At 58.8% G+C, this 20,370-nt stretch overlaps 2 protein-coding genes across 8 annotated transcripts; one reads left to right on the top strand and one right to left on the bottom strand.

Annotated features, from left to right (window-relative positions):
- Positions 1–649: 649 nt before the first annotated feature.
- Positions 650–12,582, bottom strand: HDGFL2 (HDGF like 2). Of its 7 annotated transcripts, none has more exons than XM_040592522.1 (16): positions 12,430–12,582; positions 9,296–9,372; positions 9,076–9,214; positions 6,994–7,173; positions 6,461–6,577; positions 6,217–6,288; positions 5,835–6,006; positions 5,549–5,624; positions 5,168–5,453; positions 4,348–4,442; positions 3,770–3,840; positions 3,309–3,379; positions 2,986–3,087; positions 2,677–2,890; positions 1,841–1,964; positions 650–1,621 (listed from the first exon to the last, which is right to left on the bottom strand). In XM_040592522.1, exons 1-16 carry the CDS (start codon positions 12,499–12,501, stop codon positions 1,528–1,530), a joined length of 1,962 nt encoding a protein of 653 aa, XP_040448456.1. In that variant the 5' UTR covers positions 12,502–12,582; the 3' UTR covers positions 650–1,527. The 7 variants fall into 7 exon arrangements, with proteins under 7 accessions (XP_040448456.1, XP_040448458.1, XP_040448455.1 ...); XM_040592524.1 differs by having other exon boundaries at positions 5,835–5,982; positions 12,430–12,581; XM_040592521.1 differs by having other exon boundaries at positions 650–1,624; positions 12,430–12,581.
- A 2,117-nt stretch (positions 12,583–14,699) lies between these two features.
- Positions 14,700–19,947, top strand: UBXN6 (UBX domain protein 6). The gene is made up of 11 exons (XM_040590964.1): positions 14,700–14,865; positions 15,245–15,399; positions 15,708–15,769; positions 15,905–16,036; positions 16,589–16,686; positions 17,078–17,153; positions 17,240–17,324; positions 17,558–17,777; positions 17,881–18,011; positions 18,656–18,801; positions 19,331–19,947. The coding sequence occupies exons 1-11, from the start codon at positions 14,783–14,785 to the stop codon at positions 19,457–19,459; spliced, it is 1,317 nt and encodes a 438-aa protein (XP_040446898.1). The 5' UTR covers positions 14,700–14,782; the 3' UTR covers positions 19,460–19,947.
- The last annotated feature ends 423 nt before the right edge of the window (positions 19,948–20,370 follow it).

The following is a 20,370-nucleotide window of genomic DNA, read 5'->3' on the forward strand; positions in this document are numbered from 1 at the left end:
GTGCACCAAATTCAACCAGCCACGGGCCACCCCCCGGCACCATGTGTGTGTGGGGGGGTGTCTGAAACTGTGCTGTGGCCTCTGTGGCACCAACATGGCTCTACTCAAGTTCACGTCCAAGTCTTGGTGTTATTCCCTCCCTTGGCGCTGCCACCTGTGACGACTGGAGCTGCAACAAAGGCAATGGGGGAGATTGGGGGTGGGACAGACCTTGTAGCTGCCTTTAACACCCCCAGACCCAGGGTGACGGCTCACACAAGCCCCTTGCTGGGGCAGCGCAGGGCTTAACCAGCCTCCCCTGGGGAACGGCGACATGTCTCTGTGTCCCCATCCACCTTCCCCAGCGTCAGGGGCCTGGGTGCCCCCATGTCTCCCCAGCCCCAGGAGGGGGCTGAGCGTGCCCCCACCTCACCACAGCTCTCCCCCTGCCTCCTGCTTCCCAGCAGTTGGGCAAGAGGCACGCTGGGCTTTTTTTGGGTTTTATTTGGGTTTTGTTTACAGAGGGCTGGAGCATGAAATCAGCCCTGGAAACAAACAAAAAAACCCTCTTCTCCAGGGCAGAGTTACAGCAACAGCAGTCTCAAAGGGGGGGGTCGGGGGGGCATCCTCCCTCTGCCACCACACAAACAGGACTCAAGGACGCAGCAGCTGGTTGAGCTGGGAACATCTTTATTTTACATGTACAAAAGCTTCAGATCTTTGTAAAAGAGCAGACAGACGAACAGGCAAAGACGCTGCCCAGCACAAGGCAAGTGGCTGCCACGGTTCAGTCCCTGCCTGGCAGAATTAGGCGAGAATACACACTTTTTACTCTGTTTTTAACACAAAAGCTGGTGCCCAGCCCTGCTGCCTCCCCAGGGCAGAGGGACCTGGCCTCAGCAGCCGCCTCCAGCTGGAGGGGAGATGATGGTGGGGAACGGGGCTTGGAGCAGCAGGGAGAAGCCCCGGTGGCTGAGGCAGAGCCCAGCACAGGCGCTGGAAAATCAAAGCAAGCAGCAGCCCAGTTTGGCTGTCCTGCTCCCCTCGCTGGGGCCTGGCAGGACCAGGGGCACCCATGGGTGCCTGGTCCTGGCTTGTAGGGGGGGTCAGGGCCAGAGGGAAGGGACCCGTGGGGCATTTTCCAGTTCTGGCCCCGGGCAGGGGGATGCTCCCTGCACTCCCCTCGTCACAGTCAGCGATGCCTCAAGAAACAGACACTAGGGCTCCTTGTATTTTTCATTAAAAAACCCTTTATATTCATTTCATGTCGGTTGAAATCACAAGAAATTAAGTAGGAAGGAAAAACAAAACAAAAAACAAACAAACAAACGAAAAAACAAAAAAAAAAAAAAAAAGAGGGAACAAATACAGACAACCAGCACAGCCCCCCTGCGGCCGGTGCTCTTGCGGGGCTGGGGGCACAGGACAAGACCTAGGACATCAGCTACTGCGTGACTTCGTGAAGTAACTCAAGCAGGGGACGAGGCAGAGGCTGGTCTCCCTTTGCAGCCCCTCCACCTCCTCCTCCTCTGGGTGGGAGCTGCTTCCTCAGCTCTCCTCCACGTCATCCACAGCCTCTGACTCCCCGTGAGCCCTCTCCCGCTCCGGCCCGGCTCGCTCGACCTTGGGATAGTCCTGCACACTGCTGTGGGAGAGTAAACATCTCAGCCGGACGCTCTCCTACCTGTCTGCCTTCCCCTGCCTGCGGCAGCCCGTCTCCCACAGCCCCAGTGCCTTCCCAAGCTGGGAAAAGCCCAACACAGCCCACAAGCCCCCCACAGCATCCATGCGAGGGCCCAGTGTGGACATGTAGCAGATGGAGGGAAGCTCCTTGGCCCCCAGCTCTGCCCCTCACGCTCACTTGTTGTGGGTCTCCTCGGCGGACGCCTCCATCTCTCCAGCTCCTGGCCCTTGGCTTTTGTCCTTCTCCTCTGTGCCCTCTGCTTTTTGGGACAGGGATTCACCATTCACAGGACCTGACAAGTCTAAAGGGAAGAGGGAGGCTCAGCCAGCCAGGTCCCCACGGTGGGCCTCATCCCAACCCACAAGGGGCTGGGCAAGCCAAGGACCCACAGCCACAGGTTGTCCCCATTCAAGCAAGGGACATCCAGCCGAGACCGAGGGGACTCCAGGTCTGGCCTGACCCCCGACAGCTACGAGAAGGGCCCCAAAGACTCCATCCCCCATGCCCAGAGGCAGGCATCACAGTGGATTTTCCCCATCAGCTCCTCCGGGAAAGCTCTTGCAGCACCACCAGTACATCCCCAAGCAGGGACCTGGCTACGAGGGTGGAAGATCCCAGTCACCAGCTGCCTGCGCAAGAGCCTGAGCCAGTGTCCAAGGATGTCTCCGCATTCCTCCCTCTCCCCTGTGCCTTGGACTGGCAGCCAGGAGCCATCCTGAGCCAAAGATCAGCCAGAGGCACCACAGCCAGGGTGTGGGCGGCGAGGTTTGCCCTCTGCTCTCACTGCCGCAAGTGTCCAGTACACAGTGCTTTCTCACTCCTGGCACCCCAGCAAACAAGGGACCAGCCGTGCCATCTGTGGCTGCTGATCCCCTCCACCACCGAGGCCAAGAGCCACCCCTGGTTGTGTCCCCGGTCCCCAGCGGGATGGGATGTGCCCTGAGAAGGGCCCCAGGATCACTGTGCGCGCAGACAGAGCAAGGAACCACCCCGAGATGTGCAGGGAGCATTACCAGCATTTGTCTCTTCTTCCCCCTTCTCACTCCGCGTCTCCCCTCCCGACAGCTTCTCCTGGCCCTTCTCCGCCTCCCCTTTGTCCTTCTCAGGCCCGGCTTTGTTGGCTTTCTGGATCGCCTCCATCTTTGGTCCCAGGACACGCGACTTCAACCGGGTGTAGACTTCAGCAGCTTTCTCCATCACGTCCTTGTTTGCTTTATAGCGACGGATCTGCACCAGAAAGAGAGGAGGGATGCCCTGAGAGCTGAGGTGGCCCAAGCAGGCTCCTCGCCCCCTCCAGGCAGGGACTCAGCCCTCTGCCCTACCTTTTTCAGCGTAGCCACCACATCGGTGTGCTTCTGGAGGATGTGAGAGGTGACCTGGAGTGTGCCCAGCTCCTCTAGTGCATTCAGACAACGCTTGATGTCCTGCAAGGACAGCACCAAGATCAGAAGCTGCCTGGAAGTCTCCCTGTGGGCACCTGGGGCAGCGCTGTGTGGAGCACAGTCCCCTAATGCCACCCAGCAGCCAGAAAGGCAAGAGGAGGCTCAGCACCCCCAGGTATCGCAGATGGGCAAGGCTCATGTGGTGGGCAAGGACACAACGAGCAGGGACCTCCCAGGCCAGGCCAACGCTCTCGGGCACTCACCGGGTTATCCACTTTCAGGGCAAACTTGATTTCACTGTGAAGTTTCTGGAGTTTCTCTTCGACTGTGGGCTCTGGAGCAGCAAGAGAGACAGGCCGAGGCATCAGGCCACCGGCAGAGAGCACGGCCCTGCCTGGAGCTTGGGACCTCTCCCCCAGCAAAGGGTTTGGTTTCCTCCTGCATCTCCAAGGTCAATCACAGCCCCAGGGGCCTCTCTGAAGAGGATGGGTTGGGGTGTGCCAAGATCGGGAGGGGATGAGTATTCGGGAAGTTCACTGACTCTGCACACCCTGTAAATACTTTCCAACATGATGTGGGAATCACAGTGGTGCTGGGAAGGGTCCCAGCACACCACCAATCCCTGTGGGAAAGATTCCTCCCTTTCCCTGGGATGGGGCAACCAAGCCTGGCTCCCTTCTCTCCCTCTCTTCCCCTCTGTGATGGCAAGCAACAGCACTCTCACCCTTTTTCTTCTCCATCCTCCTTTCAGGGATCAGGTCAGACTTCTTCCGGCCTCGTTCCACCTTCAAAGGTCTGCAGGAGGACAAGGAGAGAGGTTAAGATTGTTCCGGCTGGGCTAACAAGAAGGGTGATGGCACATGCCAGTGCACCCCCCCAGCCTGCCCGCTAGTGCGAGCCAGGCAGCAGAGCCCTGCCACGCTCCACCCACGCCTTCACACATCTCCCAGCTCACAGGCAGACAGGAGCCCTGAGACAGCAGCTCCCCCACACCCCAGCTTCCCAGGATTGCAGAAAGGCAAAGCCCCAAAGCGATACCCCAGACATCTTCCCCTGTGAGACACAGAACACCAGGGGAGCTCAGCCTGGTGCCCCCCAGCACCTCCTCCTGCCCCTTCAGCTCTAGGAGACAGGAGGAGAGGTAAGAGCCTGGCCTCTCCATGGGTGCTGTTGGCTCGGGGGCAGATCCGTGGGAGCCCCATCCCACCCTGGGGTGTCAGCCGGGGGCGGCTGGGCAGCAGCAGAGGAACGGCCCTGTCCCCAGAGGAAGAAAGCACCAATGCGGGGAGGGGAGATGCTGACTTGTTCCGTGGTTTCTCCTCTGCTCGGCCCTTCTTCTCCTTCTGATTTGGTTTCCTTGACAACTCTGAGGGCTGCTTCTTCGCCGGCTTCTTTACCTTGGAGGAGAGAACAATGCGAGTGAGAGCGGCAGAGCCCTCCCAGCTGCAGGAGGGAGACAGTGCCACAGCCACGGCTGGGCACGCTCCAGTAATGCAAGCGGTCACACCAGTGCCGTCAGTGGGTTTGGCTGCAGGGGCATCCCTGGCATGGGACAAAAAGGACTCGGGCTGCAGCGCAGCAGCGTGCTGCTTCCGAAGTAAATACCCTGGTACCTCCAGTGGCCCACCCAGCCTGCAGGACCCAACCAGCAGACCCACACATCCCTTCCAGACCTCAACATCTTCGTGCTGCTTTCCCGGGCCCCCTCCACAGGGAGGGACTCGCCAGGCTAGAAGTGAGACCTGCCTCTGACCACGGGCAGTGTGGCACCTAAGAGTCCTCTGCAAGCCCTCCCTGTGCTTCAGCCAAGTCTGGCTGCCAGTCCCCCAGGCTCTGGGGAGGACAGCAGAGCAAACCCAGTGACAGTGGTGGGAGGGACAGCACCACAGAGCTGCAAGAGCCACATCGGGATGGGGCATCCTGGGACAGAGGAAGAGCTCCCATTTGCAAGGTGTGGATGTGCCTACAGACACAACCCTTCCCGGTGCTGTGTGAGCAACCCCAGGTAACACAAGACCAAGACAGCAGGTCCCTGCTGCTCCTGGAGGTCTCTGGCCACCCGACAGGAAGATGATGGGCTGGCTGGCTGGCTGTCCCCAGCTCCCCATGGCTCCACACTCACCTCTTTCTCCAGCTCCAGTTCAGAGTCTGAGGAGGACGGGGCCTTGGCCCGGCCTTTCCGGCCCTTTTTGGCTACTTCATCCTCTGCGCTGCTGTCCGAGTCTGAGTGTACCTCCTCACCCTTCTCCACTTTCTCCTTCCTCTTCTCTTTCTCCTCCTTCTCCTGCTCCCGGAGCCGACGGATCTCTTCCTCCTGCTCCCTCTTCCTCTTCTCCTCCAGCTCCCGCCGCCGCTCTTCATCCCGCCTCTTCCACTCACTGATGCGGTCCACGTCGCTATCGCTATCACTGTGAAGGACAGAGCAGTCTTGGACCCCTTGCGCAGGGGCAGTGGGTGACCCTCCAGCCCAGCCCCGAGGGTGACAGTGTCCCAGCTGATTCACCTGTCACTGCTGGAGCTGGTGGGGACACGCTCGGGCTTCGGCTTCCTGCCACGGGGCTTGGGCGGGGGTTTCTCAGCTGCAAGACAACGGGGAGATGTTCAGCAGGAGCCCTGGTTGTCCCTCTGTTAAAACAGCCCCAAATCAGGGGGCAGAGGGCTGCTCAGATATGGGTTGGGATGTGTCCACAACAGAAGGAGACCCTAGCACCTCAGAAGCCCCCAGCCTCACATGCTCTCCAGTCCCCTGAGGAAGCCACCAGTGGTAGAAGCAGCTTCCTTGGCGTTACCTGGCTTCCTGCCCCGTGGAGCCTTCTTCACAGACATATCCGAGTCTGAATTGGAATTGGAGTCCGACTTGGTCATGTCCACAGTTGCGTTTCCCATTTCCGAATCTGAGTCCACTTTGGAGTCTGAGTCAGAGCCAGACTCCACTTTCTGCAGGCACAGAGCAGGGCTGGACTGGGGGGGTGGCAGCAGCTCAGTAGCGTGCCCCAAACCACAGTGGCAGAGAGCCCACCCAGGTCACTGAGGCATCAGCAAGGTCCCTCCCGGTGCTGAACCTACATCCGGGCCACAGCAGAGCCCTGCCACCCCCTGTTCCCAGCAGTACAGACCCCAGACTCCTCTCCAGCCTCCCTCATGCAGCACTGCAGATGAGGTGTCTTTTACCTTCTTCTTCCTCCCCCCTGCTGGCATCCTCCGCGGAGCCCTGGCCACTGGCTTCTTTTCAGGAGTGAAGTCCTGGAGGAAAACACAATATGAAGAAGTGGGGAACAAGAAGTCTCTTGATGGTTTCAGAAGCCAGTCAGGTTCCCTCAAGCCAATGCCCCCCTCAGATGGTGATGCTTTTCCTCTAGCCCTTTCCCCACCACCCTGCCAGCCTCCCTGCAAGCATATTGCAAAACCCTCTCACCTGGTCACTGTTTTTTTCCGACTCAGAAGATGTTTCCGAGTTCTCCTCTTCCGTCAGGGAGGGGCTGCCCTGATCCAGGTCACTGGAGGATTTCCGAGGCCGTTTTGCCATCGGCATCTGATATGTGAGAAGTGACAATGTGAGAGAAGCCCACACCCCCTCCACCCAGAACAGAAAGCCAGCGCTTGCGGGAAGGGGCTTTGCCCAGCTCTTCTCAACTGGCCCTGCAGGAGCAGCCACGTGCACTGAGAAGAGACCTGCAGCTCTAGCCTCTCCTCCGGGCTGCAACCTGCACCAGGACTCGGACATCCCACCACCTCACAGACAGCTGCAAGACCCCCAGCCACATGCTGAACCCCATTTCCCACCGTTGGATCCAGAGGGAGTTGGTTTCTCCACCCCCTCCTGCCTCAGTGGGTTTGACATGCTGCATGGTGGATGAAAGCTCAGTGGTGGACCCCCAACGGCCGTGTCCTCCTGCCCAGGACGCCCTCCCATCCTCACGGCATGGAACCACCTCAGCCCACACTCACTTTCATAGCCAGCGATTTTCGCTTGAGCCCGCTGTGGTCGCTGCCTCGATCTGAGTCCTCATCACTTTCCATTTTCTCCGTAGCGACTGCAGCCATGGCAGCATCTTCCTCATCATCACCTGCATCGCTTCCCCCCATCGGGTCATTCTCGGGAACGTCACTGTCAGAGGAGCTCGCAGGCTAAAGACAGTGGGGACAAGAGCCATGTTATCGCCCCGAGGGGCCTGTGGCACATTGCAGGGGACAAGAGAAGGGGCACAAAAGGGTGACAAGCAATGGATGGCAGCGCTGAGCAGAGGGGTGTGCGCAGAGGAGCGTGGAGCAGCCTTCCCTCCCAGCACAGAACCCTGCCGCATGGCTCCGCACAACGTGAGCAGCCCTTCAACGAGAACGCTCAGTCGACCCCCTTCTAATTCCCCTGCACCCCCTTCCCAAGGCCCCTCACACACCACCCCGAGACCACCAGCGACACCTTCCCTCTGGATCCCCCGGCTCGGCTTTCACCCACTGCTGCCACCTCGCTCCCCTCTTCCCCCCATCCTCATGTTCTGCCAAAGACCCCTGGAAAAGCCCAGACCTGACAGCCCCCTGGGAGAGCAGACCCCAGCCCTCCTCTGCCCTGACGGCGCCAGACAAGTGGGGCTGGGTGGCTCGGTGCAGCCTCTCCCCCGGCGTGCTGGCCGCCTGCCCTCAGCTCAGGTCAGGCCTCTTCCTTCTCAGATGGCTTCACCCCACAGCATGTTGCACACCTTCCCCATGGGAAAGGTCCACACGAGGAGTCCAGCGTGGTGGCCACCACTCTTTCCAGTTGGGATCTCCCATGTCCTGTTCCCTCACTCCCACACAGGGAAGGTCTCCTGGCTTCTCACCAGTCCATCAGGAGGTTCCCCATGCAAGGACATGGCACGCAAGGGGAAGGCAACCGAGCTCCCATCTTCTGGGCTGTTTCACTCTCTTTGCGCACGGCAGGACCGGCATTCCCTAGAGCCAGGATTCTTCCAGTGCTGGAAAGCCTCTCCTTGTCCTTGACTGTTCCTGGCACCTCACTTTATTTAGGTTTCATAAACAAGACAGACCTCTGCTTCAATCTCTTCTTCTGCTCCTCCAGGAATTTTGGCCACAAGACGCAGTTGACGTTGGTGAACCCTCAGCCTTGCTGGGGTGGCTAGTGTCACCTCGGTCCCTCAGTCACAGCAGGTCCCTCACCAACAGGTTTCCTACCCCTGCTGGGAGTTGACGGTGGAGTCCCTGGACAAAGTGGGTGCTGCCTCCCTCACCACCACCAACCTCCCACCCAACGAGCTGAAGTTGTTCTCCAGGTTCTCAAGCATCTCCATGGGCTCACCTCGCCCTACATCTGCAGTCTCAGGTCCGACCATCTCCCGCAGCTACTCAAACCACATCCTCTCTCCTGCACTGGCAGCAGCACAGCCGAGGGGGCTCGTTCCCTGAGCCTGCCTACCTCTAGGCCACCTTGTCCTTGTAGCTCACCTTAAAAACCTTCCTCTGCCTCTTCAGACCAACTGCCTATGAAGCTGCTTTGGACGCCTTCTTTGAAGATCGCTATACAATAAATTGTATCACACAATTATGGTTACAAAATGCCCACGCAAGCAATCGACAGCAAAGAGCCAGCTCCCGGCCAGCTCCGAAGCCCGCTGAAGGAGCAGCCCAGTGGCTTTTGGCTCATGACCTCAGAAACCGATGAAGAGGGGGACTGCCCAACAGTCCGCGCGCATGTCCGGGAGCCAGGGACAAGCAAGCCTCAAGTTCTCTCTCTGACAATGAAATCCTCCATGGTTTTGGGCAAGCAGCACAAAGCACATCCCCGGTTCCACCTCAAAGATGGGGCAAAGGCATCTTCCTCCAGAGAAGGAGGAGAGCTGACTCCCTCAGGAAGGGAGAGGGCAGGGAAGGGAAACTACTTCAACCCCGAGAAAGCCGATTTGCGAGCTGGAAGTGCATAGGCACCGTAGCAATGAGAAGCAGAAAAAGGAGGAGAGCGACTCGGAGGAAAGGAGAGATGGAGGCGCCGGCAGCCCACGTCCTCGCTGCCCCCCCGCCACGCAAGGCCACACTCACCGGAGGGGCACTGTAACTGGCGTGAGGGTTGTTCTGGATTTCCCACAATCCCTCGTTGAAGCCTTTTCTCTTGTTTGGTTTCCCATATTTGTCTTTATATTTTTCATAAAGGAAGAGATCTTTAGGGCCCAAGAAGGCGCTGGAGAGAAACAAAGCAGAGGTGAGCCCGGAGCACAGGCAGTGGGACAAAGCCCAGAGAGGGGAGCGAGGCAGCGCTTACGTCTCGTGGGTGCCGAAGAAGAAGATGGGGTACTTGTTCGGTGGGGGTTTCACAGCGCCGTCCGCGATGTCATCAATCTGAAAGGAAACCCAAAGCAGGAGGTGGTCAGAGAGCGGCTTGAGCACGTCCTCTGTGAGGCACATCAGCCCCGGCTAGCAGCGTCGGCCTCCGGCACCCGCACCCACTTGGAGGCAAGCATGGCAAGAAAGCACCCGGACGGGGACCTTGCTATGCACAAGGGTCCCACTGTGGCGTCAGGGCCCGGCAGGATCTCTAGAAGAGTAACAGAAGGGATCCGGTACGGATGCTCTATGGCTAGAGCTCGGCGCGAGGTCATCTCTCCACCACCGGGCTCAACGCCCGGGGAAACGCGGGCCTTGTGCTACTCCCCAGAGATCCATCGCACGAGCTGCCTCGGGGGGGGATGCCCGAGGGAAGCCCCCTCCAGCCTGGGGTGGGGGGCGATTGCTCCAACGGGGTGGCCTGAGGGTCCTTCCTGGCTGGAGACCGGCCGCAGGAAAAGCCCCGCTGCCAGCGGGACGCGCGGGCCACCCTGTCTTCTTCCCACGCGCCGGCTCCAGCGCCCGTCTGTCTGCTCCAGGTGGTCTGGGCTGCGGGCAGAGCCGCAGGTGGGAGCCTTGGGGAGCGCAGGGGCTGCCCCGCGTGCTGGGGAGGTCTTCGGGGCAGGGGGGAGCCTTCCCCAAATGAGCAAGCGAGCTAAAGCAGGAGGGGCTGCAGATGCCGGCAGCGCGAGGGCTCTCCTGGAAGGACCGAGTCCTCTCGGCGCCAGGTCAGCCATGACAGCGCGGGGACGGCATCCTAGAACTCACGGCGTGGTGCAGCCAAGCATCGTCGTCTCCAGCACCCTGAGCCTACCCGGTACCTGCCGGCCCCGATCCCACAGTTTCCACCTGCCAGTCTCTTCCCATCAGACACCTTCAGCGGACGAACTGCCTCGCCCTCCACTGCCACCGGGGACCACCGCGGACCCCCGTCCGATTACCCCATGCCGCCTCGCACTGCCCCGGTGAGCGCATCCTCCACTGGCCCCCGCTCTGCCCGCTCCTCCGGTCTCCTCCAAGCACCACCACGGCACAACGCTGTCACCCGGGCGGTGGGACCAGCCATCCCACACCATGCACGCTCCATCTGCACCCCCGAAACTGCACCAGCACCCCCCCGACCCCGCACCTGGCAAGCATTCAGCAGCAGCCCCCGACATGCATCACATCCGCTGTCCCCAGCATGTGTCACCCCCCATCCCCAACAAGGGACAGAGCCCCAGACCTCAGCTCTGTCCCCCCTCAGTGGGGGACACAGGGTGGGTGATGTCCAGGCAGGGAGCTGGGAAGGGGGGTCTGGAGGGGCAGGGCTCTGCTGGGCAGTGGGAGGATGAGGATGGATGATGAAGGGCAGGACTCCTCTGGGATGCTGGGGCAGGGGTGGGCTGTGAGGGACATCCCCATGGGCTCAGGGTGCCTCAAGCACCAGGGTCCTGTGGTACAGCAGGGGTGTTAGGGGTCACCGTGGCAGGAGAGAGGGTCCACAGGCCAGGGGTCCTGGTGGGTGATACAGGGCTGAGGCCCCATGCACATACCCCAAGGGGGTCAGGGTCTCCCCTGGGTGCAGGTGAAAAGGAAGGGCTCAGGGTTCCATCAGGGCAGGAGAGGGGTCCTGGGTCCTCCTGCATGGGGTTCTCAACCACCCTCCTGGTGAGGGGTCCCCCAGGTCTCCCCATACCTTGCCAGGTACAGGCACCACTGGGAGACCCTTCCCTCAGTATGGGTGCCAGTATGGGACCCCCATTCCGGTCCTGGACCTCCATCCCTGTCTGCGTTTCTCCATCCTGGTACAGGTGCCAACATGTCACCCCCCTCTGGGGATCAAACTCCAGTTCCAGTACAGGTGCTGGTGTGGCACCCCCCATCCCAGTGCAGAACCCCATCCCAGCATGGGTGCCCATACGGGATCTCTGTGCCAGTACTGAGCCCTCATCCCATCCCAGTACAGGTGCCAACATGGGGTCCCCCATTCCAGTACAGGGCCTCCCAGCCTGGTACAGGATGTCCAACCCCAGTATGGGTGCTGGTACAGGTCCCTCATGCTGGTACCAGGTCCACTTCCCAGAATAGATACCAGTATGGGTCTCCCATCCCAGTATCGGGTCCCCATCCCAGAATGGGTGCCGTTATGGCATCTCCATTCCAGTATGGATACTGATACAAGTCCTTCATGCCGGTACCGGGTCTCCCATCCCAGGACAGGTGCTGGTACTGGGTCCCCCATCTTGGGGCAGGGCACCCCATGCCGGTTCTGGCTCCCCATCCCAGAATGGGTGTCATTATGGCATCTCCATCCCAGTATGGGTATTGGTACAAGTCTCTCATGCTTGTACTGGGTCTCCCATCCTGAGACAGGTGCTGGTACTGGGTCCCCATCCCAGTACGGGTGCTGGTACAAGTCTCTCATGCTGGTACCAGGTCCTCATCCCGGGACAGGACACCCCATGCTGGTACTGGGTCCCCCTCCTGGGACAGACGCCGGTACTGGGTACCCATCCCAGGATGGAACACTCCATGCCAGTACCAGGCCCCCCATCCCAGCACAGGGCACCCCATGCCAGTACCAGGTCCCCATCCCAGAATGGGTGCCATTATGGCATCTTCATCCCAGTATGGATACTGGTACAAGTCCTTCATGCCAGTACTGGGTCCCCTATGCCAGGACAGGTGCCCGTCTCAGGTCCCCCATCCTGGGACAGGACACCCCATGCCAGTACCGGGTCCCCATACCAGAATGGGTGCCGTTATGGCATCTCCATCCTAGTGTGGGTGCTGGTACGAGTCCCTCATGCCGGTACCGGGTCCCCATCCCGGGACAGGTGCCGGCACTGGGTCCCCTATCCCTGTACGGGACACCCGTTATCGAGTCCCCATGCCGGTACGGGTACCGCTATGGCATCTCCATCCCGGGACAGGCCCCCACCTCGGGACAGGAAACGGTCCGTGTCCCCATCCCGGTACCGGCACCCCCGCGGGACGGTATCTCCATCCCGCTGCGGGATGCCCGGCCCGGCCCCCCCCCCCCGCCCCGTTCCGGTGCGCCCCGACGCCGGTGCGGTCCCGCGGTCTCACCCGGGCCGGCCAGTGCGGGTACCCCTTCATCTTGGCGAAGACGAGGTCTCCGGGCTTGAAGCTGTGCGGCATGGCGGCCGCGGGGCGGGGCGGCGGCGGCGGAGGCCCAGGCCGCGGGCAGCACCGGGCAGCGGGGCGGGGACGGCCCGGCCCGCAGGATGTCCCGCCCCCGCCCGCGACGCCGCCTTCTGTTGGCTCTCCGCAACGTCGCTCTGTCGTCTTGCCCAATGGGAGCGAGGCGAGGGCACGGCGGGATAACGGGATTGGGTCCACCAGCAAGAGGCGCCGAAGTGGGGGGTGCTGAGGGGCGTGGCCAGAGGGGGCCGGGGCTGGGGGGCCAGGGCAGTGGGGAGGGGGTCACGGCCAGAGGGTATGGGTCCGCGCCGTAGGGTGGGGGCCATAGGGAGAGGGCGGGGACTGGGCCGGGCGGAGGAGCTGGTTAGGGCTGTAGGGCTGGGGACGACGGGGCAGGGCCTGGGGCAGGGGGGCACCCGGGGGGCTCTGGGGGGTTTGCACCACTCCTGCCCCATCCAGCGCCACCACCTCAGCCCCCACCTTGGCTGAAGCCCCGCAGCTCTCAGCCCCAGCGCACGGGGTGTCGTCCCGTCCTGGGCGGACTGAGCCCCGGCTGGGGTGGGTTGGGGGGAATTGTCCTCGGGACAGGAGGAACCCACCTGCAAGAGCCGCTGGGGGCGAGGTGGGGGGTGGGTTAGACCTGCTTTACCTGCCTCTGGTTCGAAAACTTCATCTCAGTCCAGCTAAGCCGGAGCAAAACGGTGTGAGGCGTCCACCTGGAAGCCACATCAGTTTTTAAACCTGTTTTTAACCCGATGTGGTTTCTCTGCAAGGTCACGGCAATGCAGATGGTTCACTGCCTGTGCTGGGCTCGCTGCTGGCCTCGCCTGACATTGAGGTGGCTTCGTGCGGTTTGGTGGCAGCCAGAGCACCCAGCACCCCGGCAAGAGCCAGGCAGTTATAAAACACAAACTGCTCGGGGGAGAAATTATTTACAGGATGATTGTGGCCCTGCAAGGAGGCAAGGAAGGATGAACCACAGTGTCTGGTGTGTGGGCTGCAGCACGAGGGGGATGTGCACAACGAAGGGAAACTCCTCTGGGCTTTGCGGAAAAGAATTTGTGAAGTAAGGGGTGTTGGGGAATGTCTGTGTTTCTCCATGTCACCCTGTAAGCAAGCACTCCCTCCTGCTGGGCTGTGCTATATCCCAGGCTGTGCATTGCTTGCTGGTGGTGCAGAGCCTGCGAGTGGTGCTGGGACAATGGGGGATCTTGTGCTCACCACAGCATCTCCTGTGCCATAGGCACTGGGGTCCTCGTGGCTGGTGGGGCCATGGCTCGGTGCATGAGCGCCTGCTGGCCATGCAGGCGTGGGCCTGGCTTCTGTCCGTGTGTTTCTGGCTGTCGGTGCTGCTGCAGCGGTTCAGGTGTCGGTCCCAGTGCGAGTGCTGGCTGTCAGCCGAGCTGGTGCCATGGAAGGTGCGATGCCAGGGTGCTGCTTCCACAGCTGCTGCCTGCACGGGTGGGTGTCTGCCTGATCCCACCGACTGCGCGCTCACCCCGAGGCAGGGACGAGGCGGCCTCTTCCTCAGCAGTGACTGTCCTGTGGCCCCACGAGGAGTCATGCCATGGAAATAAACCTCATGAAACTGCCTGATGCGCAGGGGTGTGCATTTGTCCTCAGATTTTGAGCCCGTTGGCTGATCTCAAACCTGTTCTGCAGGGTGGCAGGGTGGGCAGTGAGACCCCTGCCCGTTCTGGGGGGCTGGCTGGTGTAAGAGGCCTGGGTTGTGGAGCCCAAGCAAAGCTCACAGGGAATCTTCTGGTGTTTTAGCCTCCCTCATCCCAGTTTGCACCCCAGATCTGCTCCGGTGCTGCAGGCAGCCTGTTTCAGGCTGGACTGGTCACGCTGGGGCTGGTGGTTCCTCCTGAGGGCACTGAGGGTGCTGAGGCTGTAGAGTAGAGGTGGTGGGTGCAGGCCTGGAGGAGCCTGAGGGCTGTGGGTACAAGCCTGCGTGTCTCTGGTGTCCGTGGGTGCAGGCCTGGGGGAGCCTGAGGGCTGTGGGTGCAGGTCCAGGGGTCTCTGGGGGCCTGTGGGTGCAGGCCTGGGGGCCCTGAGGGTCCTTGGGGGGGTCCGTGGGAGTCCCGGGCCCAGCCTCACACACAGCCCACTCCTTCCCTTCAGGCCCGGAGGACCGCGGAGACAATAGAGTGGCAGGAGCCTAGAGTGGCACTAGAGCCGCTTCCGGTGGCGGGCCGTGGGCGGGGCGGAAGCGCGGGCGGGGCGCGGCGGTCCCGGTCCCCGTCCCGGTCCCGGTCCCCGTCCCGGTCCCGCCGCTATGCGGAAGTTCTTCCAGGAGATCAAGGCCGATCTGAAGTTCAAGACCGCAGGGCCCGGACAGAAGCTGTCGGAGCCGGCCCGGTACGGCGTGGGGGAATCCTCCGGTAACGGGCGGCGGGGGGGTGGGCGCCATGGTGGGGCGGGCCGGGCCGGGCCGGGGCGCAGCCGGCGGCGAGCGGGGCTGGCCGGGTGAGAGCCGGTCCCCTCCGCTTCACTCCCGGTGTCCATGGCCCGCAGTGCCGCCGGTCCCCGGGGGTGCTGGGCTGGTAGCGCCACGGGCCCCGCGCTCACCGCGGTGGCCGAGCCACCCGCCCCGCGGGGGCCAGCGCGCGCACCGGGCAGCGGGGCGGCCGGTTCCTGGGGGCGGCGGTGCCGGGCCGTGGCCGTGGCCCAGGCCGGCTCGGTTGGCGGGGGCACGGAGCCCGTCTCCCCCCGAGCCCCGCTGCTTCGTCCCGCCCAGGGCCCCCAAGGAGAAGCCGAGAGCCGAGGTGGCCCCGAAGCCTCGTCAGGGACCCACGGATGAAGCGCAGATGGCGGCGGCGGCGGCGTTGGCCCGGCTGGAGCAGAGGCCCAAGACCAAGGCGCCCTCCTCCCAGGAGGCCATCAGGAGCCAGGGTAGGGGCTGCTGCAGGTCACGGGTGGGGACGGGGCGGCCGCCGTGGGGGCAGGCGGGGGTGGTGGCACCTCCGAGCGGAGCCCCGAGGCAGGTCCCGGGTTGGGAGCTGCTGGGGTGCAGCTCACAGGGCGTTTTGGGGCACAGCGGGCTTCAGCACCATGGAAATGGTGGTCACTCACCCGAGGGCTCTCAGGCCAGGGACAGAGCACCCGGGTGGGCATTTGCTCCCCCGGGCAGCGCTGCCTGTGCCGGAGCCCTCTGAAATCTGCTGGACTGCCGCAGCATAACCTGCATTTGTCTCTTGTAGTGAGAAAAGAGCTCATGGCCGAGGCAGCCGCCAGCGAGAAAGGGGTCTCCGCAGAGGAAAAGGTACGGGAGGTGCTGCTGCTGCTCCCTGACCAGCACCCTTTGGGCTGCCGTCCCTGTCCTGTATTTAAAAACACCACCCCCCACCCAGAAACCCTCCTGTGTTCAGGTTTTGGTGCCTGCTTTTGTCTCCTGTAGGACCTCGCCTCCCCAGCCAGGGAAGGGGCATCTGCCCCCTCTGTTTCAGGGGTTTATTTTATTTGCCCGTTGACCGGTGCAGTTGTAAAGAAAGACAAGAAGGAAAAGCACCTCAGAGAAGCCATCCAGTCGGTAAGCACCACGGCCACTGGCTGCAGAGCTTTCCTTCCTGTTTCAACTTGTTTTGTGGCACAGGTCCCCGTGAGCTGGACCTCTCCAGCCCTCCACCTTCTCCCTGTAAAGTCCCCACCATCTCCCGACAGGCAGCTCTGTTCCACTGCAGCCATACAAATACCTGTCTCAGCACCCTCCCTTCGGCTTGCTGGGACTGGGAACTAGCCCTGTACTGGTTTTAGCTGAGACAGAGTTAATTTTCTTCATGCCAGCTCAGACTGGTGATGAAAAAATGTTAATTACACACTGGGAATAGCTATACTGGGAAGTACCGAATAAATTCCTTTGCTTGCGTGCAGAACTTCTGCTTTACCTATTAAATTGTTTTTAGCCCAACCCATGGGGGCTTTTTCCTCTTTTACCCTTTCAATTCTCTCCCCCATCCCACTGCGAGGGGAACAAACGTTGTGCTGAGCTGCTGGTTAGGGTTAAACCACAACAGACCCACACAGCACTTTGTGCAGAGCAGCATCAGCTCGCCCGCAACCAGCTTCTCTCCTTCTCCCCCAGTATTTCTCCGTAGACCCGGTGGCTGCCTCAGTCATGGAGATTCACACCTTCAATAAGGACCGGGAGAAAGTACGAGTGGGTGTGGAGACCATGGCCAGGTAAGCAGGACCAAGGGCGCAGGTAGCTTGTCCTGTCCCTGCAAGGCTGACAGGTGGGTGGATTTTCTTGCTGTGCTCCAGGCAAAGCCTGAAGAAAACCAAAGCTGAACATCTGAACTATCTTAAGTGTCAGTGGAAATAAGATCAGCATCTCAGAGGTCTTTTTATTAAAGAGTTAGTCCACGAGTCCAAGAGGTTTGGGAGCTGCAGGTTGAGATCAGCCACCCCCATCTTCTGTCTGGCTTGGGCACGAGACACCCATGTATTATTGTACTTTCCTCAGTTTTTCAGCTCTTTTCTCTGTGAGAAATACTGTGAGGCCTCTCAGTCTCCTACATCTTGGGGTAGCACATCCTGCTTTGATCCATGCAGTGTGTTCCTCTTTCTGCAGGTACTTGGATAATATCTGTCTCCACCCAGAGGAGGAGAAGTACCGAAAAATCAAGCTGCAGAACAAAGTGTTTCAGGTGACGTCAAGACTCCTGCAGGTGCTCTGCCTAGGAAAGTCCTTGCCTGCAGCAGACTACATCTAAATTCTTTCCTTTTCTTCCAGGAAAGGATAAGCTGTCTGGAAGGGATACACAGATTTTTCCAGGCTGTCGGGTTTGAGACAAAAACACTGCCTGTTCCAGGACAAGGCAAGAAATCAAAGTGTATTAAACTGAAGTCAGGAGTCGGGTGGTGGTGGGGTAGGACATCCCAGGGGAGGCTGGAGAGCACTCCACAGCTGTAACAAAGGCTGTTACTCCCAGGCTGTAACAGAAACAGCCACTCACCAAGGCATTACATTTTCTGGAGATCCTTGCCCTTCTTTTTCATATGTTAGTCATGTACAGAACAAGAGACTCACACGCTGTCCTTTTGGTTGTAGAGACCACAGAGGAGTACTATGTACTGAAGGAAGAAATGCTGACCAAGCTGGAAGACCTCAAGGATTACAAAGAGCAGCTTTTAAGCTCTGAGCCTGTGAGAGCACAGCTGGATCGCCAGCTCTGTGTATTTAAACCATCACCTGAAGCTGCTCGGTTTGAGCTACCAAATGACTTTTACAACCTCACTGCAGAAGAGATCAAACGAGAGCAGCGGCTCCGGTGAGTAGGCTGAGATGGAGGGCCCCAGCTGCCCTGGGGTACACAATACCAGCCTGGAGTCTTGTACCTCTCCTTCATGCGAAAAACTGCTTTCTCTCTAAAGGACAGAAGCGGTGGAGAAGGCTTCGATGCTGAGGACAAGAGCCATGCGAGAGAAAGAAGAACAAAGGGAAATGCGGAAGTACAACTACACCCTGGTACGAGTCCGGTTTCCCGATGGATACATCCTCCAAGGTAAAAAAAAGACTTCTCACCCTTTCTTTGTACACCTCCAAAAGCTTCTGAGAATACTTGTATTGCAAGAGCTTGAATCATAAGCAGGCTTGAGGTGTGCTGAACACAGCTGGTAGAATAAAGCTCCAAAAAAACAGAGTGGGGTAACATTTCTCTAATAACTCTTCCCATCTCTGAGCCCTCCACCTGCCTTACCTGCACAGGGTTGGGACTGTATGCAGGGTTGAGTGGAGAGGGAAGAATCTCAAGGCGCTGTTAATTAAAGCGTGCTCTTCCCAGGCTACTGCAAGCAAGCTGGACTCATTAGATCAGTTTGTTACAGCAACCAGCATGAGGCTGCCTGCGTGGTGTCAGGCTGTACAACAGTATAAATCCTCTTCACATTTTGCAGTAGAACTCTGGAATTCATTTCTGGCTTTCCCAACTCTTTGTTACAGTCTGGCAGGGGCTTGCAACAATTGAATTAATATTTTTCTTTGGGGATTCTGCTTTTATACTTCAGTTGAATCAGGCTGTTTCTGTGTCACTGAAGTAGTTCATAAAGTTAGTATCAGTACGTGAGCCCCATGAAACCTACCACAAAAGGTTAGATTTGGTAAATGCCAGACTCTCTCTTAATATCTCACCTTGTTTTTTCATGGCAGGGACTTTTTATGCACGAGAGTCACTATCTGCGCTCTACAACTTTGTGAGAGAAGCACTCAGAGATGACTGGCTGCCCTTTGAGCTCTTGGGACCTGGAGGCCTCAAACTGACTGATGAGAACTTGGCCTTCAATGAATGTGGGCTGGTGAGTAAAAACCACCAAACCAAACGAAATGCCAAAAACCACATAGCTGCTACTTCCACAGGCATCTTCAAGTTGTCAAGAATTCAGCTGCAGCTCATAACTTAGAGGAGTTCGTGTCCTTTCACTGCCTCAAGTTGTGCTTTGGCCCCTTCTTTTTAAGCACAAACAAGTAACTGCTTGAAGGCTCCTGGCTCAAGGCTAGGAGGTCTGACTGGAAGGAACAGCAAGGACCAACCTCCTGTAGCAAATGCAGGCTGCAGTAGTTGCCAGCAGCTCTGTCAGAGGCTTAGCATTCACGCTGGGAAAAGAGGGAAGAAAGCAACTGGGAGGCAAGTGTGGCTCTAGCACAGGGCTATCACCAGGAAGCCCAAGGCAGCATCCCCTAACAGGGGCTTCTTGCAGAAATCCACTCGTTCTTTTCAGCTGAAGTACTCTTGAAGTTCTTCCCAGTCTGTGAACGTACACAGAGTGTTACAACATCAAAGCATAACATCGCTATAGCTTAGTAACTCTGCCTCTTCTGTCCCAGGTGCCCTCAGCCCTCCTGACTCTCGCCTGGGATGCAGCAGTCATGGCAGACATCGAAGCATCAGGAGAGGAGCAGCCAGCAAACTCCCTGAAACCAGAAATTCTCTCCAGAGTCCAGACACTGTCATGAAATAAAGGGCAGTGGGTGCAGTGCTGGTGGTTTTAGACTGTTCCTTCATTTTCCCATACAGACTGTTGGGGCTTCCAGCTACGTGACCTCAGAACTGACTTTGTTTTAGCTCTGCAGTGGGAGTCTAGATTCTGCCACGTGACACCAACCTCGTGGTCACCTCCACAACTCCAGCAGCCAAACACTAAAGCAGTCTTGCCTGGTAAGACAGTTGCAGGACAGCTCTGCATAGCTTTAAAAACCAAGTTTGAGCAGTGACTGCTTGAAGTGTTTCAAAGATGGTGATGAAGCACCACTCTCCTCCCCTGGAGGAGGGACAGTGGGTGCTAGTACTAGGCTGGATTAGCAATTGATTGAGCTGGGATATTGGGCTGGGCTTAGAACTCAGCTTTTCCTTCTGCTTTTGTGTGCACTGTAACTCCTATTGGAGAGAATATATTTAGATAAAATTATGCTTAGTCTGATTAAATGGAGTATTTAAAGACTTAGTTCTGTTTAAAGTTATTTGAATTGTATTGCTCTTACAGGCTTGTAACACAGACAAGCTCCAGTCAGTGCTGGCACTGGTGTTACTGGCACAGCTGTGGCATTACCCACCTTTTCACTTCATGGCACGCACCAGGAGACTGGCATATGCTGCCCCCTGATGAGAGATTAAGCCTCAAACTACAGCTAGTATTTTAGAAAACTGATTCATCAACTCACAAGCCATGTAAAGTTAAAAGCCCCAGTGAGTTTGTTACATACATGAAAAAAGTTTGATGCTAGTTCAAGTCCTTTGTACTTCAAATCTTAAAGTTTCACTGTGGGGTGGAGACCAGCTTTTATGTATACTGCTGCTGTTGCAGCAATGTGTACAGGAGACCAATAATCTACCCCCAGTATGTAATTAATACCGGCTTATCCCAAAA

The sequence above is a fragment of the Falco naumanni genome, chromosome 4, assembly GCF_017639655.2.
Source record: "Falco naumanni isolate bFalNau1 chromosome 4, bFalNau1.pat, whole genome shotgun sequence".
Classification (NCBI taxonomy): domain Eukaryota; kingdom Metazoa; phylum Chordata; class Aves; order Falconiformes; family Falconidae; genus Falco; species Falco naumanni.

Coding starts and splice junctions, on each gene's coding strand:
- HDGFL2 (XM_040592521.1), bottom strand. CDS start 12,501: ATGCCGCACAGCTTCAAGCCCGGAGACCTCGTCTTCGCCAAGATGAAG. Junction 5,625..5,834: donor TCCACGGGGCAGGAAGCCAG/GTAACGCCAAGG, acceptor GTTGTCTTGCAG/CTGAGAAACCCCCGCCCAAG. Junction 3,380..3,769: donor GAGGATGGAGAAGAAAAAGG/GTGAGAGTGCTG, acceptor TTGCTGCTCCAG/AGCCCACAGTCGAAGAGAAA.
- UBXN6 (XM_040590964.1), top strand. CDS start 14,783: ATGCGGAAGTTCTTCCAGGAGATCAAGGCCGATCTGAAGTTCAAGACC. Junction 15,770..15,904: donor GGGTCTCCGCAGAGGAAAAG/GTACGGGAGGTG, acceptor TGTCTCCTGTAG/GACCTCGCCTCCCCAGCCAG. Junction 17,778..17,880: donor AAACGAGAGCAGCGGCTCCG/GTGAGTAGGCTG, acceptor TTCTCTCTAAAG/GACAGAAGCGGTGGAGAAGG.